The sequence below is a fragment of the Plecotus auritus genome (genome assembly GCF_963455305.1).
Source record: "Plecotus auritus genome assembly, chromosome: 3".
Taxonomy (NCBI): Eukaryota; Metazoa; Chordata; class Mammalia; order Chiroptera; family Vespertilionidae; genus Plecotus; species Plecotus auritus.
In genome coordinates this window covers 40,880,662-40,908,423 of record NC_137772.1, presented here as the reverse complement: position 1 = coordinate 40,908,423, position 27,762 = coordinate 40,880,662, and the positions used below count along the sequence as shown (strand labels likewise).

The following is a 27,762-nucleotide window of genomic DNA, read 5'->3' as shown; positions in this document are numbered from 1 at the left end:
CTTTGTCCCTTTAGCAACTTGCTTTTCTTTCTCTGTTTTTTTTTATTCCCTCTTCTTTATCAATGTGCCATACTATTATTTGTCTAAATGTAATCTATCATCAACCATGCCTTCAATAAATAGCTACCAGGTAGTTATTATGTGCTAGGATACCAGGTACTGGCAATAATAAAATCAATATTCTCCACTCTTTGCTGTATGTGTCCTCAAGGACCTCACAGTGTCATGAGAAAAATTGAAAAAAATTTCTATGGGTGCCAGCGTGCTAGTTCTGGCAAGATGGGCAACATTAAATTCCACTCCCTCCACTACAAACAACAAGAAGTGCTGGATAAATGATAACATTTAAAAATTTCTAGGCTCACAAGAAAGAAAAACACATTCCAAAATGTCAAAACATAAGAGGGAATTAAAAACTAGGGAGGTATGAGTTGGCAAAAAAATGTTATGAATGAGAACTAAGTATCCAGTATCCAGGAGTTTGGATTTTAATGGCACATGAGGCAGAAGACAGGGTTCTGAGCCTGTAAGACTGGGAATTGGAATTGTGACCCTATGCATAAAGCCAGGTTATAATTTCGATGAATTTCAGAGTGATATTGATGAAGAGACAGTCAAATAGATCAATCCAGCAAAATAGCAGCCAGAGGTACAGACCCAAATATAGACAGGGAATTCATAAATTACAAAGGTAGTATCAAATTCAGCAAGTAATAGCACACAACAAATAGTTCTAGGACAACTGAACTGACCTTAGGAAGAAAATTCGATTTCTGCTTCACACTAAAACAATTGCAAATAGTTTTAGCAAGGTATACTGAAAATAAACTGTACATATAGGATGGGGCAAAAGTGGTTTACAGTTGTGAGGACACAAAACAGTTTATTCTTGTATTACTACTATTACTTATTGTGTTATCTTCTATACAATTATAAACCTACCTCTGTCCCATCCAGTATTAAAAATGTACAGTTTGGGAAATCTACCACACATATGTATAGAAACATCATCAGGATAATAAACATACTGATCAACCCCAAAGGTTTGATTGTGCCCCTTGGTAATTCCTTTTTCTATTCCAGGCAATCTTAACTCCCAGGCAACCTCTGATGACCTTTCTATCATTGTAGATAAGTTTGCATTTTCTAAAATTTTATACAAATGAAACCAGAGAATATGCGATCTTTTTCATCTGGCTTCATTCACTCAGCATAATTATTTTGAGGTTCATCCAAGGTGTTGTTTATAACAATATCTCATACTACTTATTGCTAAATAGTGTTCATTATGTGGATATAACTACAATTTGTTTAGAATGGAATGAATGGGATATATGATAGGTGTACATTCAACGTTTAAGAAACTGGCCAATTGTTTTTTGAAGTAGTATACCATTTTCCATCCCCTTCTTATTTTACTCTGATGGAATTCTGCCACACTGAGGAAATTTTCTAAATGTATTCCTCAAATTTGCTTATCTAGCTGGGCCATGTGGCTCATTGTTGAGCATAGACCTATGAACCAGGAGGTCATGATTTGATTCCCAGTCCAGGCACATGACCAGGTTGCAGGGCTGATCCCCAGTACGGGGTGTGCAGGAGGGAGCTGATCAATGATTCTCTCATCACTGATGTATCTCTCTCTCTCCCACTCCCTTCCTCTCTGAAAACAATAAAAATATATTTTAAAAAATAAATTTGCTTAATCTACTCTCCCAAGAGGTTAGATTTTTCAGTTTGGCCTTGTCTTGAATACTTGTGTTAAGAATTGGACAAAACAATTTTTTGGAAGCAGAGAAAATAGAAGAGAGAGCACATAAAAACTTCTAAAACTTTTAGATACGGAGGTTTTTCTCATGAGAATTACAAAAACATCCTTGTTAATCACCTAGATTAAAATGCAGTTGGGAAATAAACTTACCCTGGTTTCGTGTCATTTACTACACAGTGATAGGTAAATGTTCCAAACATTTGAACTCCTAAAATTCCATAAAGAAGCAGAAAGAAAAGTAAGAAAATTGAAACACTCCATATTTGTTCTCCTGATCGCCTAGGGGGAAAAAATACATAAAATAGGTAAAACTTACTTTTAAAAAGTAATAAACTTCCTCCCCTTAACTTATGTGAAAGTAGTGCTTACTTTAAAATATTTGTAATCCTGGTCCTCGGTAGTTCAAATCGGAAATAAATTCGGAATGCTCGGATCATAATTAGTGGCCTTGGGATCCGCAACATGCCCCAAGGTGACATCTGATCAACAATATCAGCAATTTCAAACACCTGTAAATTTAAAGGTGAACAAACAAGTTTAGACTTTCTCTTAGCATAGTTTGTAGTGGTGACATATACAGACAGCATCAGGAGGTGCATCCTGCCCCCTAAACTTTGCCCTACATTTTTTTCTACTGGATTTTCTTTTGAGTACCTCTAGAAGCTACCGCTCTCTTAGGAGAAACAAATCATAAGCTAATGAAAGTGCCGTTAATCTTCTTCATTTTCTTAATCTTATATAATTCATCAAGGCACAGGTTTTATTACAAAAACAAGTGCCAACTTAGAATATAGAAAAAGTGTGCTAAGTCTTCCTAACTAAGCATGTTGTTTGGTGAAACTTTTTGAATATTTAGAAAATGAAGTAATGGAGACAGGATTAAAAGTATTATTAGAAAATGTGAAAAAAAATGTACCATTTACTAAGAGGTGAAGTAATAATTGGAAAATGTTTGTCAATCATACAATAGTTATTAAGTGGAAAAGAACACATTACTATGCAGGATAAATTAGGCTGTTAGAGAGGTGAGCTTTGTAAAAACAAAGACAGCTTATCAATAAGCATGAATATTTTCATGAATGTTTTCTGAATGTTTTCATGAAGATTATAGTTACTTTAGTTAAATGCAAAATTAAGACTGATTGAATGCATGGGAATGAGTTCTACTATTTTCCAACAAAATTCCTCTTTTAGAACTTTTAAATATATGTACCCCATTTCTTTTTATTCCACAAATACTGAAATCTCACCCCATGTTCTTTCCTTCCCTTTCATGACTATATTTGTATACCAGTTCAATAAAAAGCAATTTCTTATAGTATTGATTTTCATTTCTTATTGAGAATTAATTCACAAATGTGAATGACAATGATTAAAATGTTAGGCTTTTTATTTATAAATGTAGAAAAGTATACAGTGGCATTGGATATATATGCTTTTATATATCTAGTTAGATTTTCAATGCAAATTTTGGAAACTACTCCCTTGTAATTTAAAAGTTTTTAATTACCTGCAACACCAGTGAAACCCAAAGGCAAAAGACCATAAATCCATCAAAAACACACCAGCGATCTTTCAAGTAGGAAGTATCCCCCTAAAAATAAATTTCACATGATGTTATCAGGCAAAAGGAATAACTTCAAAAAATATCTGTGGAGGAAATAGTCAAGTGTTAATTCAGTAAAACCTATCCACAATTTTTATATTATAATTAAGCAGATTTTCAAAAAGAATACCTTTAGCACTTTAAATGACATTATGTATGAGGATAATAATTTAATTTATAAAACACAAGTAGCTGCAGAGATTTGTATAAAAAATTTAAATGTATGCAAAGGGAAAACATCACAACTTTTTCTCTTAGCCACACAAATTCTATCATTTAAGGAACCAAAGGCCATTCTATTCAATAGGCAGCTTGGTCCTAAACTGTCTTCCTAAAGAGCACACAGTGGTCAGTGTAAAGGCCTTTAAACCTGGGGATCAACCACCATCTGTAGAAGATTAACCAGAACTTCACCTCAAGCTAAATTGAAAGTGAAGAAGAAGAAATTGGTCTTCATTTTCAAAGAAAATATATACTAACTTTAATTGGGATTATACATGTTAAAGAACGATACACAAGACATACGATACACAAGACATACTACTTTCATTTTTGAATAGTGAATCTACTCTGACATTAGGATTCTTATCCTATCTAATAAAAGAGTAATATGCAAATTGACCATCACTCCAACACACAAGATGGCTGCCCCCATGTGGTCAAAGATGGCCACCCCCATGTGGACACAAGATGGCCACCACAAGATGGCAGGGTAGGGCAGTTGTGGGCAATCAGACCAGCAGGGGAGGGCAGTTGGGAGGGACCAGGCCTGCAGGGGAGGGCAGTTGAGAGGGACCAGGCCAGCAGGGGAGAGCAGTTGGGGGGGACCAGGTTTGCAGGGGAGGGCAGTTGGGGGCGACCAGGCCAGCAGGGGAGGGCAGTTAGGGGCAACCAAGCTGGCAGGGGAGGGCAGTTAGGGGTGACCAGGCCAGCAGGGGAGGACAGTTAGGGGCAATTGGGCTGGCAGGGGAGCAGTAAGGCATTGATCACACTGGCAGGGAGTGGTTAGGGGGTGATCAGGCTGGCAGGCAGAAGCAGTTAGGGGCAATCAGGCAGGCAGGCAGGCGAGCAGTTGGGAGCCAGCAGTCCTGGATTGTGAGAGGGATGTCCCAGATTGGAGAGGGTGCAGGCTGGGTTGAGGGACACGACACCCCTCTTCCCCGTGCATGAATTTCGTGCACTGGGCTTCTAGTTATTTATAAAATTGAAATTTTAGAAAAATTTTCCTTTAGAATAATAAAACAAAAAACCCCATGAAGATAGAATTGAAAGCATTGAATAGAAAGGCCTTTGCTTTCTTAGGAACATCACACTGTCATTCCTTCTGCAGAATCCATGAAACTCTATTCTGAATTCCGTCATATCTGTCATTACTGCCATGACTGCATCCACATAGAAAATAAAAACAGGGACATAATCCCAAAATTTAAAACAAAATGGTAAGATATATTGCAGGATATTTAAAAAAATAAAATAATTGTTATTTTAAATGTTTATAAATAAAAATAATTTTCAGAACCTTCTACCCTTAGTAACAAATCGGTTATCAAAGTTTCCCTGAGAAGTTTCCAGAAATATTTTATGCTGTTTGTAAAACTAATAGTATGATAAATCACAAATGTAGTGGACACTGGGTAAACACCTATTTACAGAAGAGGATGCATAATGACTTTACTCAAGAAGCTGCATAGTCACACACATACACACAAACACACACACACACCAATTTTGTGTAGAAAAAGTTATGTACACAATTAGCTAATATACAGGCAAGTAACTTATAATAAAGCTAAAAATATGGTTGGAGAGATAAGATTAATTTTATGGAGAGTTTAGAGAAAACAATGCTAGTTCCCAAATGAATGCACAAATAATTTTATCAGTGGCAAGAGAATCAACCAAACGTGGTGTGTATTAAGAAGACACAAAAGACATATGAGAGCAAACTCTGAGGCTTGGGGTCTGGGTAACTAGGAAGGCAATGACCCTATTAAATTAAGTGCTTTGATCATTATATGATGATTTAAACCCGATGAAGAGAAAAACTGCATTTCAGGATGCTGCTGGTCATATACACACATGCACACATATTAAATATAGAACAAATAATTTAAGAATATTATATCTGTCTTCAGGACCTCACAAGGCATCTATTGCCATGAGCTTCTTATTTGCCTTGTATATTACACAACTAACTGAAAATATAAATTAATTATAATCTACATATAATTTTCTCTGAGCCTAATTTTTATTAACATCCAAAAAATAATGGAATACAAATTAAAGTTGTGCTTTGAAGATTCCCTTGAATTGTTTAATACATAAAAAAAAAATTATTTGTTCATTCATTCATTCATTCATTCAATTCCTTCACTCCATGTATAGAACACCTCTCTTCACTAGGCAGTGCTCAAGGCACTGGTGATAAAGAAGTGAAAAAAATAACAACAAGAATTCCTGTCTTTATGTAACTTACATTCACAGTTAATTTTTTAAAAATCATAATTATACAGTCAATGTTATGCAGAAAAATAAAAGTGTATATTTTCAAATTAACTTTTATTAAACAAATGTGTTATTTACTTGTATGTTAGGTAAAAAGAGAGAAAAAATATCGCTTGATCTTCATTTTAAGAACTAGGCATAGTAGTGATTGTTTAAAAATTACAAAGAAATCCAAAAATGAAAACTGAAACTTTATGGGACTCAGCAGAGAACTGTTTTAAAATAGGAACAATTAAAAGTAAATGTTAGGAAGAAAAATGGATAATTATAGATCACTGGGTGCACATACACTCAAAATAATGAGTTTATGTGGTATTTTTTCTCAACTGTATTATTTTACTTATTTTTTGTCATTGAAAAATGTTATATGTAGTGTCACTACAATTAACCTCTTTTATTGCTAATAATCTGCTTTAATAATGAATTATGTTCAATAAGATAGAAGATGAGAGCTTCCATTATATTGAGGATTACTTAAAATGTAAAAAGTGAGGATAAATAGTGATGTTTTCTTAGGAGGGGAATGGAAGTGTCCAAGAGAGATATAGTTTTCACAGTACATCCATATATATCTCTTGATTAATGACCATGTGTTCCATTTTTTAAATGGATTTTCAAAATTAAATTTTTTAAAGGTGAACATTTTAGATTTAACAAACATCATTTTGTTAGTTGCCACAAATAAAGTTAAATTTGAAAAATGTGGGCCTCGAAAATTAAGAAAGGAAAGCTATCAATAAGAGAATTGGCTAAATGTTTACTTCATATTTACTATATAAATCTGTTTGCTAAGGAAATTGATGTTGCAAATCTGACCCAACTACATAAAAAGACAGATTATTTTAAAACATTTTAGACACCATGGTGGGGATCCTGAGTAAAACAAAGCATGCAAGCACATTCTAATTTAAAATGACCTCATGATATGAAAACTGGCTTAGAGAACCAAGATGGCAGCATAAGCAAACACCTGTACTCACTGCCTCCCACAACCACATCAAAATTACAACTGAAATATAGAACAACATCATCCAGAACTGCTAGAAAGCTGGCTGAATGGAAGTCTTACAACAGAGAAGTAAAGAAGAAAGCACACTGAGACTGGTAGGAGGTGCGGAGGCGAGGAGCCGGCTGATCCTGCACCCATGTATGCCGCTTTTTTTCGGGAGGGAAATTGCCTCTGCGGAGGCTGCCCAGAGAAGAAAGGGGTCCCAGCCCCACACCAGACACCCAACCCAGGGTCTCAGAGTTGGGAAAAGAAGTCCCTACAAGCAGTAAGAACTATGAGCTGTAAAAACCAGTGGGGACTGGGGCTCAGTGACACAGAGGCTGCTGGAGACCCAGCTGCTCCTCTTAAAAGGCCCACACCACAAACTGAATTTACAAGCTCCCACCTCTTCTGAGCTCCAGTGCTGGCAAGGCTCTGGGTGACCAAGACACATACTAAGAGAAATTAGACTGCCTGGCATCAGGGCAGGAACTCAGGGTGGCTTTCTTCCAGATGGAGGTGCTCTCAGCAATCATTGTTCCTGTTCAGGGACCTCATTGTAGGGTTGACTGGCAGCCATTCTGTTTGCCCAGCACTGGAGATTCTGAGACCCCACCCCACACAATTTACAACCTCATCCAAGCTGAGTGCAACTGCTTTTGCATATGAATGGCCTATCCTTTCTCAGGCTAAAACCTGTTAAACAAGTTGCAGTTGGGTCAGGGAGCCCCAAACCTATCAATAAAAGACTCAAGACCCACACCAGCACCAGCCTGCCTTGCTTCATAGCTGAGCCTCATCTGTGCACTTCCAAACCCTATACAAAGAGGAGCAATCTGCAGATCTCTCTGTAGCTCCTGCTGGGTGGCCCCAGGCAGTGGCTGACTTTGCACCTCCCTGGAGACCCACACCAAGACACATCATAATTAAAATGCCAAGGACAAAAGACAAAGATAGAATCTTAAAAGCATCAAGAGAAAAGCAATTAGTTACCTACAAGGGAGTGCTTATACGACTGTCAGCTGATTTCTCAACAGAAACAATGCAGGCCAGAAGGGATTGGCAAGAAATATTCAAAGTAATGATTAGCAAGAACCTACAACCAGATTACTTTACCCAGCAAAACTATAATTTAGAATTAAAGGTCAGATACTGAGCTTCACAGACAAGAAAAAGCTAAAGGAGTTCATCACCACCAAACCAGGATTATATGAAGTGTTGAAGGGTATTCTTTAAGAAGAGGAAGAAGGAGAAAAAGATAAAAATAAAAAATATGAACAACAAAGTGGCAACAAATACATATCTAGTAACAACTGAATCTAAAAATCAAATGAATAAAAAATCTGAACAGAATAAACTGGTGAATGGAATAGAATCAGGGGCATAGAAATGGAACAGACTGAGTATTATCAGAGGCAAGGGGGTGTTGGAGGGGGAAGAGATTAGACAAAGATCTTATATGCATGAATGCATTACCTATGGACACAGACAATAAGGTATCGAGGGCCTGGGGTGGGTTGGGAACTGGGTGGAGGGAAGCTATGGGGGGGCGGAGGAAAAAGAGGGACATCTATAATAATCTCAACAATAAAGATTAAAAAAAAAAACACACAAGAAAACTGGCTTAGCAAAACTTCTGCTATACAACATAGAAAACTATTTTTGAGTTAGGAAGTAATTTTAGTTGCTTTGTTTAGAGTGTTTTCTGATTTAGACCTTCCAGATATTCATAGTGGCATTTAACTGTAGCAAACAGGACCACCACACACTAGGTCAAGTAGAACTGGCTTCTTATTTTTTATAAGAATATGTAAAATATGTGAAATAATCCACTGGGCATACATTTTCCATATTATTTTGGGGTTCATGTTCCCAAGAGTCATTCAATATTTATAGAAAACTTTAATAAGCAGTGTTAGAGTCCTGGAATACAAAGACCAATAACACTCAGATTTTCCCCTTCTTTTTTTTTTATAACCTTTTGCCCTTTAGTGTTCATTGTCTGTCTTCCTACAAAGTCTCCCAAGTCTGCACCATTTTTTTTCCTCTAGGCTCTTATCTGACCACAGCCTACTATGATCAATGCTTTAATTTGCACATCATGTAACAACTGGCAACTCAGTTCATGTATATAAATAATGTAATTATTGTGTAATTTACAGAACAGTCCTTTGAAATCCCCATTTGATGACTTCATTAATTTATCTTTTAATCATTTCAACTTATCATATATAATTATGAAGTTTGGGTTCCCTACCTAAATCTTCTCTAAACATATTTTTTGTGTTGCATTTTTTACAAAGTCTATCCTCCATGGTAAATGTTTCAATCTATTCTGAAAATTAGTAGCACCTTGAGACTTCAGACAATTTTAGAAACTATTCCCAGCACCTGGCACAGCATGTGACATTGGACATATGTTAAATTAATTATTAGGTAAGCACATGAACCATGTCTTAAAGAAGTTCTGTAGATTATAATGCATACAGTAAAAAGTCAATTCATGTGCTCCATGAAGGCACCCATTCATCCATCAATTGAAACTCCTGGCAGAAAGGGAAAGATGTTCATACTTCCTTTCAAGGTAGTATCTTTCCCTATGTGAACATGAAAGATCACAGAATTATGAGATAACTTTTGGATATTTCTTGGGTTATAGTGTGAATAAGCAGAGGGTACATGCCATGCAAATAGGAATTAGGTCATGTTTATATAATTTGTGCATTGTATGGTAATTGTAAATGTGACTGATTTAAAATTGAGATTGTATTAAACATTATACATAATCACTAAGGCTCCATAAGTCTAAAATATCTTTTTAATAAATAGCATACAGACTTTTAAAGCCGGTACTATGGGAGAAACCAAGATGGCGGCATAGGTAAGCACCTAAACTGCTGCCTCACACAACAATTTCAAAACTACAACTAAAAGACAGAACGGACACCATCCAGAACCACAGGAAAGCTGGCTGAGTGAAAATTCTACAACTAGAAGGAAAAAGAAAAGCTCACAGAGAATTGGAGTACGGCAAAGGGTCTTTGTGCGCGCAGAGAGGAAGGGCGGCTGAGAGCCTGGCTGACTTTCTCTGGCGGAAGGGGGAAGGAAGCCCCCGACCGCACTGAACCCCAGTTCTAACTGCACTGAACCCCAGTTCTGGGCGAGCCCCTGGGGACCCACGCTCTTACGGGGGGAGTCTGGACTCTCGGGCGGAGACTCGGGAGCTGGGGAAGGCAGAGGTCTGAAGGCGCGCGCGTGCCAGTGCGCACAAAGGCTGCGGAGGTTGCCACAGGCTTTCCCTAGTGGAAGGGAGTTGGAGGCTCCTGACTGCACTGAACCCCAGTTCTGACTGAACTGGACCCCAGTTCCAGGCAAGCCCCTGGGGACCCACGCTCTTGTGGGGGGAATCTGGACTCTCAGGCAGAGACTCGGGAGCCGGGGAAGGCGGAGGTCTGCAGGCGCGCATGCGCCCAAGGGCAAGGCTGACGGGAAGCCAATACTGTCTGCTCCGCCCTGAGACTGCACCCCATCCAAGCTGAGCACAGAGGCTATTGCAATTTGGCAAGTCTAATCCTATAAGGCTGTCTCCAGCACCGAACTTCTCCCAGCATAGACACAGCTGATCCTTACAGCCATCTGGCCCGGAGGTCAATTCTTCCCAGTGATACCAACAACAATCAAGACTTAATTGCAACAAGGCTGTACACACAGTCCACAAAGGGGTGCACCAAGAGTGTCCACCTCAGGTTAACTAGGGAGGCCGACCCACTGGGCCATATAGGAAACCTAGCACACAAATCTACCCTACCAACTCAGGGAAGCAGTGAAAATGCGGCATCAAAGAAACAGATCACAAACTAAAGAAATGGAGGAAAACAAAAGACTGGATATAGAATTCAAAACCACGGTTATAAGGCTTTTCAAGAATATCCTAGAAAAGGCCGATAAATATAACGAGACCCTCGAAGATATGAAAAAGGACCAACTAGAAATTAAACATACACTGACTGAAATAAAAAATATTATACAGAGACCCAACAACAGACTAGAGGAACACAAGAATCAAGTCAAAGAATTGAAATACAAAGAAGCAAAAAACACTCAACCGAAAAAGCAAAAAGCAAAAAAAAAATCCAAAAAGTTGAAGATAGTGTAAGAAGACTCTGGGACAACTTCAAGCGTACCAACATCAGAATTATGGGAGTGCCAGAAGAAGAGAGAGAGCAAGATACTGAAAACCTATTTGAAGAAATAATGACCGAAAACTTCCCCCACCTGGTGAAAGAAATAGACTTACAAGTCCAGGAAGCGCACAGAACCCCAAACAAAAGGAATCCAAAGAGGACCACACCAAGACACATCATAATTAAAATGCCAAGAGCAAAAGACAAAGAGAGAATATTAAAAGCAGCAAGAGAAAAACAGTTAATTACCTACAAGGGTGCACCCATATGACTGTCAGCTGATTTCTCAACAGAAACTATGAAGGCCCGATGGGAGTGGCAAGAAATTTTCAATGTGATGAATAGCAAGAACCTACAACCAAGATTACTCTACCCAGCAAAGCTATCATTCAGAATTGAAGGGCAGATAAAGAGCTTCACAGATAAGAAAAAGCTAAAGGAGTTCATCACCACCAAACCAGTATTATATGAAATGCTGAAAGGTATTCTTAAAGAAGAGGAAGAAGAAAAAAGTAAAGATAAAAATTATGAACAACAATATCTATCAACAAGTGAACCTAAAAATCAAGTGAATTAAAAACCTGAGGAACAGAATAATCTGGTGAATATAATAGAATCAGGGGCATAGAAAGGGAGTGGAATGGTAATTCTCAGGGGGAAAGGGGTATGGGGAGTTCAGGAAGAGACTGGACAAAAATCATACACCTATGGATGAGGACAGTGGGGGGGAGGTAAGGGCAGAAGGTGGGGTGGGAACCGGGTGGAGGGGAGCTATGGGGGGAAAAAGGAGAAACAATTGTAATAATCTGAATAAAGATTTATTTAAAAAAATAAAAAAATAAAAATAAAGCCAGTACTATGAAATATAAGCTCCTATTACATTTTGTGTCTGACATATTCATCAAATTTACTCTTGTTTCAATTTGCATGTTTAAGGACTCAACCATAGCTGGTTAAAGGTTGCTATGATTCCATTTAAAATCTTACTGTATTAGTGCCCAAGTTATAATATTTGCAAATAATAAATTATCCTTTCTACATGCTTCCAAAATATACAATCAGAATAACATACATGAATGCCCAGTGGTACTTGAGAATTTTTAACACCTCAAATAGGAAAGAAAGTTTTTAATTTGTTGGTTGTATTAACAGGAAATGGAGGGCGGAGAGTGCTTAAGCTATGGGCAAAAATCAGCATGCTGGTGCTGGGGAGATGAGTTATTCAAGAGCTGTCAATTTTTACAAAGGCAAACACTGAAAGGCTGCCAATTATACAGTATATGAGAGTAACTTAAATTGCCATGCAAGTATTTAACAAGCAGAGAAACAAGCACATTCACCTGAGGACATTTATAGGGAAATAGTTTGCAGTTTATGAAATGATATGCACTGGTACAGTTTCATGAGCGAATGATTTATGGTTTTGAATTCCCAGGGCCCATCTGTCACTGTGTCTTAGCATTATTATTTATTACTTCAGCAGTGCTCAGTGGATGCATGTGATTTTACCTAGGTCTCTTGCCAGATGGAAAATAGACAAACTGAGCATTGTCTGAAAAATTCACAGTTTGCAACACATCGGATGTTGTGCAGCATCACAAACATATATCTTCCAAATGGTTTATTTTTGCCTCTCTAAGGGATTTAGGGAGCTAGAATGCTTCTCAGAGCAGGAATAAGTTGGGGAGGTAATTAGAAAAAAATTATTGGAGAATAGGAATTACCTGGAGGGTACTTTCAAGCTTGAGCAACATTATAAAATATGTAAAATCCTTTAAAAATACATCCCTCTAACAAAAATTGTTAGACATTTCTTGACAGAAGCTTCAATTTCTCTCTTCTGTTATGCATCAAGCGTGTTACCTCCACAGTGAACTTCTCAAATACAAATCCAATCTTGTCACTCTCAGATTTTCATCCCCCATGCATCTTCACTGACCACATAATGAAGTCTGAGTTCTTTGCAGGGCATGCAAGCTCTCCACGGTGCAGCCAGGCCTGCCTTCACAGAATCCTCTCCAGCTGCTCCCTGTGCACCCCCATCTGCTACCCCTGACTCCTCAGAGGTCTCCAAAGCACCAGGCTGTTCCATGCCGTTGTGTCTCGGGATATTCCTTTTCTCTCTCTGTGAAATTCTTTACTTCCATGCCCCATCGCCTGTGTCATGGACCACATTGACTCATCCTTCAAGACATTCACATTCCTTTCTTTAAGACTTGTAAGATATTCCCCAAGCAGAATTTTTCATTATTTTTTGTGCTCTCTCCCCACATTCCCTTTTTACCCACAATTATAGCATTTTCACAAAACACTAAAGGTTTCTCTCTCACTGTCTGAATTCTCATTATATAAATAACAACTATTTATATTTGCAAAAACATTTGCCCCGAAATCACTATGTATCTAGATTCACTCTAAGGAAACTGCACAGGTGCCAGTGGAAACAGTTAAGTTGTCCATGAACCCTGCAAGAAAGTATGGTGTGCCAAATACAGGTAAAGCTCTGTCGCTTTTGGGCTAAATCTTGCCTGGTTTTTTTATCTACTTATCAGTGGATAAGTGTGAAGTGCATCACCACTTTCCTCTTCCTCATTTTCCCCTTGATATACAGCCTTTCACTGGACCCAAGATTTGAGTCTACCAATCCCAGTCAGTTTGCTCATATTTCACCAATTTAAAGACATACTCTCCCCTCCCCCAAACACAATTTAATATTTCTGAATTTAGAATGCATCTTATAATTGGTGCATCAATTACAATCTTACAATCTACCATCAAGGTGTAATTAGCAACATATTTTCTTTCTTAAGGACCAGTAAAGTGATGCTTTATCTTACAATTGATGACCTCATAGATTAAATGAAATACCATTGACAGTACTTTAACATTATTTCTCTGCCTATTTATATAAGAGCACAGGTTACTATTTTGGTAGGGTGCATACAAAACATCCACTACTGACTTGAATAAGTACAAATAATTGTGCCATTTAAGTGCTGTTTATTACAAAAGACATAGTTATTTATGTTAGAGAGTGATTTAGTGATATTTGGAGACATTGGTTGGGATTGCTGTAATGCATTCGTTTTCCCATTTAAAAGAATGGAATACAGGCCCTTGTTTTCTGAAAACATACTATCCAACATACTTTCAGGAACAGATTGGATGCAGAAAATGAGAAGTGCCTGCATGTGCTTTACAAGTCAGTTCCCAAAGTAGGCCAGGCTTTCTCTGAGAACAGGGGCTCTGCTCTCTTTTGTCCCTCCTCCCGGGGCACTTATGAGATTATTTAAGTGCTCAATCAATGTTTACTGAATGATTGGGAATTATAGTTGGGTTTAAGATGATAACTCTCTCTTATATTTATATTATAATTATATCCTAAATAAATTAAAATCTTAATGTCTAATATTTAAATTTATAGTTTAATATATATGGTGAACCACTAGTTCAAAAAATTAGTGGGCAATACTAGAAAGCCACAGCTTCAGGACTTTTGTTTTGAAAAATAAAGCTTCTGGGTTTGGTTTGTTGCAAATAATTTTATAAACTAGGTATTATTAGATCATATTACTTTAAGCATTAGATATAAATTTTATGTGTACCATAACATTGCCAAAACAAGCTAGTTATAATTTTAAAGACTTTTTAAAATGCTGGTTGGGCACCAATACACTGGCTTGCTTCTATAAATATTTTATTATGGATTAATATAGTTAATGTATGGAAAAATTCTTCCAAAAATAAAAAAGCAGCATTCCTCAAATCTCTGACATATGTGTAAATCGACTCACATATACTCTTCCACACAGATGACATATGGCATACTGGAGTTGCTTGCTTAATAACTAAATCTCACTGTTAAAGATATTTTAGTTGAAAAATCAGTGTACAAGGGTGCGTAAAAGTAGGTTTACAGTTGTGAGTATGCAAAACAGTTTAATCTTATATTTTTATTTATTGATTATTGTATTATTTTCCCTACGAATAACTCTAGACCTGCTTTTGCCCATCCTGTGTAATAAACATTTACTATTTGAACATTTAAAACACACAGCTCTGTTCCAAACAATGTGAAACATATTAAGAGTAACCTGATGCGTAAATAGAATAATGTACATCTATCTACACTAATAAAAGCAAAAGATGCAAATTGACCGTACCTTTGCAAGGCCCACCAGCCAATCAGTAGTGAGTATGCAAATTAATCCAACAAAGATGGCGGGTTAATTTGCATATGCAGGCATGGAGGGGTCAGGGGTGGGGTGGGATGCTTGTGTCGACACAGGCGTTCCACACCACCCCAGCAGTTCAGGGCCTCTGGGTAGCATGGGAAGGCAGGGCCTGAGCAGAAAGAGGTGGCTCCGGGGCCATAGCAGAAAGGCGGTGCTGGCAGCCAGGGAAAGGAAGGCCCACTCCTGCATGAATCTTCATGCATCAGGCTTCTAGTATATTCATAATATTGCTATATATATAAAAAAAGTGTAAGTCATATAAGTGAACAAATACAGTACATATCTGCAAATCATTCTGGGTAAGGCAAAAAATTGAGTGAGAAGTAAAAAAACAGTGCTGCTGACAACTGAAGGTAGAAAAGCATGGAAATATCTCAAAAAATGTTTTTTAGCAGACAAGTGTTAAATAAAGGTTTAAAAACTTAGACTAAGATTAACTGTTAAAAGTAAATTTGATTAACAGTGTATGTAAGTTTTTTTCTCAGGTTTACTGTAAATTGACAATTAACTCAATCTTGAGTAAAATGAGTTCCATTAAAAAACAGAGCCCTATGTGAGATAATGTATTTTATTGCATTGTAACTTAAATATCTACACACTAGAGGCCCAGTGCACGAAATTCATGCACGGGGGGGGGGTGTCCCTCAGCCCAGCCTGCACCCTCTCCAATCTGGGATCCCTCGAGGGATGTCCGACTGCCCGTTTAGGCCTGATCCCACTGTGGAATAGGGCCTAAATGGGCAGTTGGACATCCCTCTCACAGTCCAGGACGGCTGGCTCCCAACTGCTCGCCTGCCTGCCTTCCTGATTGCCCTTAACTGCTTCTGCCTGCCAGCCTGATCACCACCTAACCACTCCCCTGCCAGCCTGATTGATGTCTAACTGCTCCCCTGCCAGCCTGTTTGCCCCCAACTTCCCTCCTCTGCCAGCCTGGTCACCCCTAACTGCCCTCCCCAGCAGGCTTGATCGCCTCCAACTGCCCTCTCTTGCAGGCCTGGTCCCTCCCAACTGCCCTCCCCTGCTGGCCATCTTGTGGTGGCCATCTTGTGTGCACACGGGGGCAGGATCTTTGACCACATGGGGGCAGCCATCTTGTGTGTTGGAGTGATGGTCAATCTGCATATTACTCTTTTATTAGATAGGATAGAGGCCTGGTGCACCGGTGGGGGCCAGCTGGTTTGCCCTGAAGGGTGTCCCGGATCAGGGTGGGGGTTCCCTTGGGGCATGGGGCGGCCTGGGCGAGGGGCCTGTGGTGATTTGCAGGCTGGCACCCCGGCGACCCAAGCAGAGGCCCTGATATCTGAAATTTATTTAACTTCTACAATTGAAACTTTGTAGCCTGGAGCGGAGCCAAGCCTTCTGCTCCCTCCATGCGGCAGCCATTTCTGTTGGGATTTATTTATCTTCTGTCATTGAAACTTTGTAGCCTTAAGCGGAGGCCTGGGCCGGCCAGGGTGTGCGGAAAACTTGGCTTCCTCCATCACCAAGGAAACCCAAGCCTCCTTTCTGCTCTCTCCATGGCCGCAGCCATCTTGGTTGGGGTTAATTTGCATATTCGCTCCTGATTGGCTAGTGGGCGTGGCTAGTGGGTGTGGCTTGTGGGTGTAGTGGAGTGATGGTTAATTTTATTAGATAGGATATACATTATTTCTCATGCAATTATAAAACCAAAACAAATTTACAGATACAAAGATACAAAGCCAATAGCATTTAAGTTGGCTTTGACAAATGAATTTTTTGCTAAAAGTAAATTTGATTAACAGTGTATGTAAGTTTTTTTCTCAGGTTTACTGTAAATTGACAATTAATGCTGTATATATTTAAGATGTACAACTTGACAATTTGATATTATCCTATCTAATAAAAGAGTAATATGCAAATTGACCATACCTCCACTACACCCACAAGCCATGCCCACCAGCCAATCAGGAGCAAGTATGCAAATTAACCCAACCAAGATGGCTGCAGCCACAGAATGAACAAGGGGCTTGGTTTCCCTGGCAATGGAGGAAGCCAAGCTTCCTGCACACTCTGGCTGGCCCTGGACTCCACTCAAGGCTACAAAGTTTCAATTATAGAAAATAAATAAATCCCAACAAAAATGGCTGCAGCCATGGAGCTAGCAGGAGGCTTGGGTTTCCCTGGCAATGGAGGAAATCAAGCTTCCTGCACACCCTGGCTGGCCCAGGCCTCCGCTCAAGGCTACAAAGTTTCAATTATAGAAGATAAATAAATCCCAGATACCAGGGCCTCAGCTTTGGCCGCCAGGGGGCGTGGCCAGCCTGCAAACCACCACAGGCCCCTCACCCAGGCTTCCCCATGCCCCAAGGGAACCCCCACCCTGATCCGGGACACCCTTCAGGGCAAACCAGCTGGCCCCCACCCAGCAGCAGGCCTCTATCCTATCTAATAAAAGAGTAATATGCAAATTGACTGTCACTCCAACACACAAGATAGCTGCCCCCATGTGGTCAAAGATGGATGCCCCCATGTGGACACAAGATGGCCTCCACAAGATGGCCAGCAGGGGAGAGCAGTTGGGAGGGATCAGGCCAGCAGGGGAGGGCAGTTGTGAGCGATCAGGCCAGCGGGGGGGGGGGGGGCAGTTTGGAGGGACCAGGCCAGCAGGGGAGAGCAGATAGGGGCAATCAAGCCTGCAGGGGAGGGCAGTTAGGGGTGACCAGGCTTGCAGGGGAGGGCAGTTAGGGGCAAACAGGCTGGCAGGGGAGTAGTTAGGCATCAATCAGGCTGGCAGGGGAGTGGTTAGGGGGTGATCAGGCTGGCAGGCAGAAGCAGTTAGGGGCAATCAGGAAGGCAGGCAGGCAAGCAGTTGAGAACCAGCAATTCTGGATTGTGAGAGGGATGTCCGAATGCCCGTTTAGGCCCGATCCCAGTAGGATCGGGCCTAAACGGGCATTCGGACATCCCTCAAGGGGTCCCAGATTGGAGAGGGTGCAGGCTGGGCTGAGGGACACCCCCCCAATGCACGAATTTCATGCACCGGGCCTGTAGTGTGTGTGTGTGTGTGTGTGTGTGTGTGTATGTGTGTGTGTATATATATATATATATATATATATATATATGTAACTCAATATAAAAAAATCAATAAATAACTCAATTTTTATAAGGTCAAAAGACCTAAATAGATTTTTCAAAAGAAGATATACAAATGGCCCACAAGTAAATGAAAAGTATATGCTCAACTTCACTAATCATTAGGCAAATAGAATAATAAAAAAAATGCAGTACCACCTCACACCTGTTAAACAAAAGATGTTGTCATGGTAAGAAAAAGGAGAAAGGGTACCCTTGAATGCTGTTGGTGAGAATGTAAATTGGTACAGCCACTATTGAAAAGAATATGGAGCGTCCTAAAAATTAAAAATAGAACTACTTTATGATCCAGCAATCCCACTTCTGAGAAAGTAAGTTAACTTTTAAATACAAGCATGTAATCTCAAGTCAATGTACTCTTTCATCTGTGGTAACATTCATGTTAATAGAAGTAATTGGTACAAAAAAATATCAATAAAGTTATAACATTTTGGGGAAGGCCACAATGGTGAAAATTCAATGAGATGATACATTTCAAGCTGGTTCAGGAACTCATATTTAACCATATTTGAGCAAAATTGCAGCCAGCATTTAAACATTGAATACCAGTTTTAATGAGATATGAAGCTGTGCTGATTATTTCAAGATAATGTTAGCAATGCCATCTTATTAAAATCTGCATTAGTTTTGTATTTAATCCAATCATACCAAAATGGAAAATAGAAAAATCATATCTAATGTTAATTTTCATTTTTTAAGTCATGCAGATTGAAAATAAGTCAAAATTCAGTTTAAGTAAATAACTCATCCAAATGTTGATGAACATCAGATAATATTGAAAATGGCTCATTTACAGCACTTTGAAAACAACCTGGTCATAAATCAAGTTTTTTTCTTTTGAACAAATGCGTTGGCTTCTAATATTCTAACTATTAAAACCTCTGCTCATTCAGTGTTCTGTTCACTTGGAATGAATATATAATTTATGTATCAAGTCTGCCTCTGCTCTTTTACCATTGACTATGACAACTAAAGCAATGCCTATTGTCATTTTCATGATGTGAAATCCAAGTCTTAATTTATTAAATAACTTAAGAAACAGACTTTAATTCTAGGAAAATGTAATGCCTTTGTTCATTCAAGTTAGAATCTCATGTGAGTCCACACATGGTATTTCAATCCCAAAGTGCCCCACCCAGAACATTCAGAGACTGCCACTGCCTGAGTGACCAATACACACAAGGCCAGGGTCATTCAAGGTCCTCTGGGGACTCCAAGAATTCAAAATAAGGCTAGGCTATGCTGGAGAGTAAAGTTATAGTCACTTAAAAGATATCTCTAGCACTCTCACAAAAACAAATTTCCCCCGTTCTGGTTTAGCTACCAGTTTTTGAAACTTGGCCATATCTAAACCTAATGCTTAGAATAACCAGCCTTCCATTTGTGGAAGACTCAGACAATTGGAATCATGCTGAAATCCATTGGTTGAGGCATGGTGGATGTCTACTGTTCCCATGAATCAACATTTTTGCAGTGGATTATGTATCACAACTCATAGCCACACAGCATTTGCTGGGGCCCATGCTTACTGCACTCATGACTGCCTTTCGGGGAGTCTCTGAATTTACCGGTTTCTTGCTATTTGCATGAGGTTTGTTGTGGCTTTGGTGGTTCCTTTCAAGTTAAGTCCTATACTGAATTGAATTTTTCTTTTGTATTACTACCCCATTTTTCTGGAGTCACCCAACAAACTTCAGAAAATCTTTTTTCAAAGCTACTTACAACCAGCTGGGCATTCAAATGGCTAGCTCAGTGGTCGGCAAACTCATTAGTCAACAGAACCAAATATCAACAGTACAATGATTGAAATTTCTCTTGAGAGCCCGCACGTGGTATTTTGTGGGAGAGCCACACTCAAGGGGCCAAAGAGCCGCATGTGGCTTGCGAGCCGCAGTTTGCCTACCACTGGGCTAGCTGAAACTAATTGTGTAGTAGGGTGAAGTGTCCCCCTAAACTCTATGTCCATTCAAAACATCAGTATGCAACCTTATTTAAAAACTAGAGGCCAGATGCACAAAATTCATGCAAGGGGCTCGGCCCTCGCAGCCCCAGCTTCGTCCAGAAGGTCATCTGGATGGTTGTTCTGCTGTTTGGTCAAATTAGCATATTAGCTCTTTATTAGATAGGATAAGGTATTTTGAAGATGTAATTAATTAAGAGGAGGTCATACTAGATTAGTGGGGGCCCTAAATCCAATTACTGGTGTCCTTAAAAGAAGAGGAGAAGGCCCACAGAGACACACAAAAAGAAGAAAGCCATGTGAAGACAGGAGTGGGGATTGGAATGATGCATTGATAAGCTAAGAAATTCCAAGAATTACCAGGAATCACCAAAAGCTAGGAAGAGGCAAAGAAAGGCTTTTTCCCAGAACCTTCAGAGAGATCAAGGCCTACTGACACCCTGTTTTGAACTGTGGCCTCCAGAACTGTGAGACAATACATTTCTATTGTTTCAAGCCACCAAGGTTGTGGTCATTTATTATTACCAACTAGGAAACTGATACAAACTGCAAAGCACTTAGGGCTCTTTTTCATTTAGTTCTTTAAAGCCCACTATGACAATAAAATCAAAGAAGGAAAGTCAGGCAGTAACAAACGCATTGACAGAAGCACTGGGGTGATTAATAAACGCATCTGTAAATGAGCTTCCAACCTCACACCTGTCCTTCATCTCTTCTATCAGGTGCATCCTATTATACAGTGTGAAATACTTATGAGACAGTGCCACCCACTTAGTTAACCTCTATGAAGGAAGAGATATCCCATGAAATAAATTTCCTTTCTATTCTATTTTTTAAAAATATAGATATTTTTATTTATTTCAGAGAGGAAAGCAGGGGACGAGAGAGATAGAAACATCAATGATGAGAAAGAATCATTGATTGGCTGCCTCCTGCACGCCCCCTACTGGGGATCGAGCCTGCAACCCAGACAAGTGCCCTGACGGGGAATTGAGCCATAACATCTTGTTTCATAGGTCAACACTCAACCGGCCCTTCCTTTACTTTTTCTTTTATTTACTTATTTTTTGTTTCCCATTGGTGACAATTTCATGCTACATATTCTTTTTCTATAGTCCTGGAATTCCTTTCTATTTCAAGTCCTTTCTTTTTACCCCTTTATATCTTCAAATGCTTCAGGTTAATGACATCATGCTGAATATTATCAGTCTGTAATATTTATCACATAACATTATTCAGCATTCATAAATTAATAGGTGCCTTGTTTTGGACTTGGTCACTCATAGGTGGCATTATAGACCCTACTCTGGCCTTCACGGAGCTGGTGGTCGGGTCACCTACCTCCTTCCCAGATATTCCAAGACTTTGTGCCTTACACAATTTGTTTCACTTTTTAAATATTCTTATGCATCAGATTTTTATCAATCTTTAGAGTGAAACCTTATTTAAAAAGATTTCAATGTAGATGAAATAAAGAGATGTTTTGCTTTACTGAAATTAATATACTGAGTTAGATTTTCAATGCATTTTGGTTTTTAGCTTAAATAACAGGGGAAGGCTCACCTTGACAATCCCCCGGATGTGCATTTTGGCAATCATCTCTGCTGTGTAGAGGAACATCAATAAAGTATCCAGAGTAAAGGTCACATACTGAAGAGGAGGATAGTGTTCGAACGTCATGGGTGTGTTCATACAGACAGAAATGACGCTGATGATGGCACAGATGCGCAGCAAAGAGTGAACCCACTGCAAAATAGTCTAAAGTTATTATTTTACATCATAAAATGGTATCTTAAACTTGCATTATGAACCACACCATTTGGAAAACATAATATTGAGATTGAAATATTTCACCAGTATGAAAAAGGAAACTAATGTCTCTTAAGTGCATATAAGATATTTCACACATTTTACGTAATTTAATTCTCAAATCAGCCTAATTTCCACATCAATACACGAAGACTCAGGGAGATTATGAAACCTTTCTGTGGTCATGCATTAATAGGAGCCAAAGTTTAGATGTGAAATTGCTCAGGCCACAATACAGGGTGATTGTGATTCAATTAAAATGTTAGTAACTTATTCATATGGAAACTTGATGTACTGTTACTTTTAAACTTTTTAATGTTCTATGAAAGCATAGAATAGAGACCATATTATGTTTATTGCTATCTAGTGCAAATCACAAATGCTTTTTAAAATGAACTGATGCATAACTCTGCCCATGTGGAGGGTTTTCTTTCCATATGTATCTCATATGTAACATTTTTAAAAATATATTTTGAAATCTGATATCATCCTACATTTTCAAAAGATAATAAATTGACTTTACTCTTTATTTTGGAGAATTATACAAATTTAGCCCAGTTATCTTTTCCAAAATCCCAAAAAAATAAATTTCTGTGAAATTCATTCTAGCAGTGTATATGCTGTGTAAAGATTTTCCTTAATCCCAACATAGAGAAGTAGGAATTAAAAAGATAAATGTGTGCCATAAAAATATGAGAAGAAAACATAGGCAGTAACATCTCAGACATTTCTCGTAGCAATATTTGTTCTGATATGTATCCTTGGGCAAGGGAAACAAAGGAAAAAATAAACAAATTGGACTACATCAAACTAAAAAGCTTCTGCACAGCAAAAGAAACTATCAATAAAATGAGAAGGGAACCCACTGTATGGGAAAACATATTTGCCAATAATACATCTCATAATGGATTAATATCCAAAATATTTAAAGTACTCATACAACTCAACGCCAGGAAGACAATCAATCCAATTAAAAATGGGCAAAGGACCTGAATAGACACTTCACCAAAGGGAACATAGAGATGGCCAATAGACATGAACAAATGCTCAATGTCACTAATCATCAAATAGATGCAAATTAAAACCATAATGATATATCACCTCACACTTGTCAGAATGGCTATCATCAATAAATTAACAAACAACAAGTGCTGTTGAGGATGTGGAGAAAAAAGAACCTTCATGAATTGTTGGCAGGAATGTAGACTGGTACAGCCACTGTGGAAAACCATATGGAGTTTCCTCAAAAAATTAAAAATGGAACTGGCTTTTCACCCAGGGACCCCACTTCTGGGAATTTATCTGAAGGAATCCAAAACACCAGTTCAAAAGAATGAATGTAACCCTATGTACATGCAGTGTTATTTACAATAGCCAATATCTGGAAACAGCCCAAGTGCCCATCAGTAGATGAGCAGATAAAACAGCTGTGGTACATTTACACCATGGAACACTATGCAGCAGTAAAAAAGAAGGAAATCTTATCTTTTGCAACAGCATGGATGGACCTAGGGATTATTATGCTAAGTAAAATAAGTCAGTCAGAGAAAGACAAATACCACATTATCTTGCTTTTATATAGTATCTAATGAACAAAATAAACTAACAAAGTGGAAACATAGGCATACATACATGGAACAGACTGACAGCTGTCAGAGGAGAGGGGGCTGGGAGACTGGATCAAAGAAGGTAAAGGGATTAAGCAAAAAGCCATATGAATATAACACATAAACACAGACAACAGTGTGGTGATAGCCAGAGGGAAAGTGGGATGGGGCTAGGTGGAGGTAGGCAGAGAGGGGGATGGAGACAGAGAGAATTTGGTTGGGGCGATAGATGATGTTTTACTGAGTTGTACACTTGAAACTTGTACCCCAATAAATTTAATAAATAAAAAAAATAAAATAAGGTAAATGTGTGTATGCATGTGTGTGTTTGTGCATATACCTGTGCATATGTGTAGGACATACAATTACTCACATACACTATTTTATTATAAAAATAATACCTAAGATAAAACATATTGGTTGTACCTTTATGCCAAACCCAAATAGTATTACTATTTAATTAATTAGTAGACAATTATTCAATATAATATAAATGTTATTTATTAATCCTTTAATATTATATTCCCCTTGAAAAAAAAAAGCTGCTTTGTGTAGTAGGTAGGTCCTGCATATATGCAAGCTAGCAAGCACCCAAGATGAAAAAATAGAAAAGACTGTCAGAACTTTGAAAAGATTCAGACACTTGTAGGCTGGTGAGTGGGTTTTAATATTAATCTGACAGTTATAATATTTGCATGAAGATGTAATGCCACTAATGTCATACCATATAAGTCACTGCTGATTAAATTTATTTTAAGGATTGATGTACTTTTCATGCAATTTGGAACTGCTTCAATAAACATCAGTGTGTGAATTTAGCCCCATCTGGACCTCCAACACAAAGGATCTAATTACACAAAAGAGCTCTAAAAGAAGGGTTCCTCCACAACAAATCTGTTTCAAATTTAAAGTAAGTATGCATTTTAGTTAAATATTAATTATTTTAGTTAGTGTTTCCAAGGATACATCTATAATACTACCTTTGTTAGAAGTTCTCAGAAAGCTCTGTATGTGGTGGACACTAATCTCTATTCTGTTCAATTATTTCAACACGAATAGAAGACTTACTATGTGTCAGAAATTATGCAGAGGACAAAAAATGGAAATAAGAGGATTCTGACTCATCACTACTTTGCAGTCTGATGTGCATAACATATATATTTTATTTATACACAATATAAATTTATACTTATATAAAAATATAAAATTAGTGGAACAGAAAGAGGTTCATTCTGTCTGTGATGGAGGTCAAATGAGGAACTTTTCAGAATGGATAGGGCACAGGTGACATCTGAGATGGCTTTCATGAACGAGGGGGACTTGACTAGTCAGAGTTGCAAGGAAAGGGCCTCTGGGCAGGAAACTGAGATTTCAGGAAGTCACTGATGTGGCTCAAGTGGACAGGGTATCTATCTAAGAAAGGGCAGCTGCTGGACAAGTTGGAGGCAGAATACAAAGAGCCTTGAATATAAATTAAGGCATTTTATTTGCAATGCGGATAATAAGGATGTTTCAATGATCATAAAGCAGATGGGTTATGTGAACATAAATGAAAACATGGGAGGAAATTGAGCAGGCTGGGGAAGAGGTCTGGGGGGTAAGTTAGATGAAGAAAGACTAGAAAGGTCAGGGAGACCATGGCTGATGATCTTGATCATGTTCAAGGGACAGGCAAGTACTGAGAGAGTAACAATTTACTTCCTTACTTCAGCTTCCACTTATCCTATTTTATATTTGTACATAAGTATAAATGTGTATTGTATATAGGTAACATATATGTTATGCATATCAGACTGCCAAGTAGTGAGTCAGAACTGTGTTGTTTCCATTTTTGCATCCGCTGAGCCCAGCATAATTTCTGACACATAATGAAGCTGATCCTATCCTGGCTTGTAGAGCTCAGTTTCCAAGACCCATGGATGTGCCATTCCACCTTAGCTCTGGCTGCTAGCCTGTCTAATACACAATGATACTTGGTATAGCAGATCTCTCCCTCAAGTTCCCACCAGCTTAACTAGACAGAGAAGATGACAAAGTTCTTCATAGATACTATGCACTATCTAATTAACCTTTACTTTTACTCAAAACTTGCAACTCAGAAGGAGACCTTTAATTCCAAACATTTGATTATCTCCTCACAGATTCATGCACGTTGAGAACTATAAGTAATGAAAGTTTGGTAGAAGAGGTCACTCATGTGAGACGTCAGCTTTGGATCAGCCTGTGAAGTGGTATTATCTCTACACTGGCTAACTGTGAGGACAGGACAGCACGCACAGAGGAAGAGAGGAGAGGTACTCACATACCTTCCTATGTGAGTAACTCAGAGAGGAACCTCGTTATTTCATCTCATTTTTTTTTATCTTCCAGACTCCCAGACTCATCCATAGTCGACTGCAGCTCAAACACACATTTCAAAGCCAAAGGTACATGATTTTTGAATATATGAATCAAATTTCCTTTAAATCAGCATGTGCTACTCCATACTTCAAAAAAGAAACTTACTGGCTTGTTAATCCAGAGTATGTCAGCGTTGTCTGACAAAGATTCATCAGGACCAAAGTCAGTAACCGGCTGGGCCTCCACCCTGGAGCTCTGTTTCCTTTTGAGCATGCTGAAGTCAGCTCTGGTGAGGGCGTACAAAATGGCAGACTGAGAAAAGAAAGAGAGTTGTGTTAGTGACCTAAACCATCTTTACCTCGATCACTAAAAAAAACAAGTGCCTAGCCCTAACCAGTTTGGCTCAGTGGATAGAGCGGCGACACGTGGACTCAAGGGTCTCAGGTTCAATTCCGGTCAAGGGCATGTACCTTGGCTGCGGGCACATCCCCAGTAGGGGGTGTGCAGGAGGCAGCTGATTGATGTTTCTCTCTCATCAATGTTTCTAACTCTCTCTCCCTTTCCCTTCCTCTCTGTAAAAAAATCAATAAAATATATATTTTTTAAAAGTGCCTAATGGATGCCTACTCATATGTTGATTATACACTCATTCAATTATACTCTATATCCTAATATATAAAAACCCTGTGTCGGTCACATCCACAACGACTGGAGGCTCAACCAACTGGAAGTCAGTCCTGCAGTCAGCGCTGGGTTGCCGTGGTGACCCAGCACTGACTGCTACAGTTGCAGGCGTGGTGACCCAGCATGGACTGCTGAGGGGGCTGCAAATCAGGCCCGGAGAGAGGCCTGAAGAGAGAAGCAGGATCTGATCCATAGCCTCTGTGGCAGCTGTTGATCAGCACTTGCCTCTCTTTCTCTCCAGGCCTGGCTAGCAGCCACACCTCCATTTCTCTCCAGGCCTCCACCAGGGCTGCTGATCAGCCCTGCCTTTTTGATCAGGCCCCGTTGATAGGCCCAGAGACGCTGACTGGCATAGAAACTGACCAAGCAGAACCAAATCTGGGTGAAGTGTGAGGAACCAATGGCTGCCTAGGAGGTGGAGCTTTTGACGCTGACTGGCATAGAAACTGACCAATCAGAACCAATTGGCCAGCAGAGGAGGGCAGTTGGGGGTGAGATCAGGTCTGCAGGGGAAGGCAGTTGGGGGTCATCAGGCCAGCAGGGGAGGGCAGTTGGAGAGGACCAGGCTTGCAGGGAGGGCAGTTGGGGGTGACCTAAACCAGCAGTCGGACATCCTCCGAGGGGTCCCAGATTGGAGAGGGTGCAGGCTGGACTGAGGGACACCCCCCGCCCCCAGTGCACGAATTTCGTGCACTGGGCCTCTAGTAATAAACATATGCAAACAGAAATTTTAAAAGAATGAGATAAAAATCAATATGAATAAAAGCTTGATTTTTTTCTCTCTACTCAATAGATCAGTGGTTCTCAACCTTTCTAATGCCCCGACCCTTTAATACAGTTCCTCATGTTGTGGTGACCCCCAACCATAAAATTATTTTCGTTGCTACTTCATAACTGTAATTTTGCTACTGTTAATGAATCGTAATGTAAAAAACTGTGTTTTCCGATGGTCTTAGGCT

General features: G+C 39.1%; 1 protein-coding gene across 4 annotated transcripts in view; it reads right to left on the bottom strand.

Annotated features, from left to right (window-relative positions):
• NALCN (sodium leak channel, non-selective) overlaps positions 1-27,762 on the bottom strand; it is a 314,423-nt gene that overhangs the window by 268,241 nt on the left and 18,420 nt on the right. For all 4 annotated transcript variants that reach the window (XM_080660974.1, XM_080660971.1, XM_080660973.1 and 1 more), the window contains exons 2-6: positions 26,285-26,431; positions 21,927-22,109; positions 3,282-3,365; positions 2,141-2,280; positions 1,922-2,050 (exon numbers count right to left, since the gene is read on the bottom strand). In XM_080660974.1, the coding sequence (XP_080517100.1) occupies positions 1,922-2,050; positions 2,141-2,280; positions 3,282-3,365; positions 21,927-22,109; positions 26,285-26,392 (644 nt within the window). In that variant the 5' untranslated portion in view covers positions 26,393-26,431. The remainder of the gene's footprint in view (positions 1-1,921; positions 2,051-2,140; positions 2,281-3,281; positions 3,366-21,926; positions 22,110-26,284; positions 26,432-27,762) is intronic.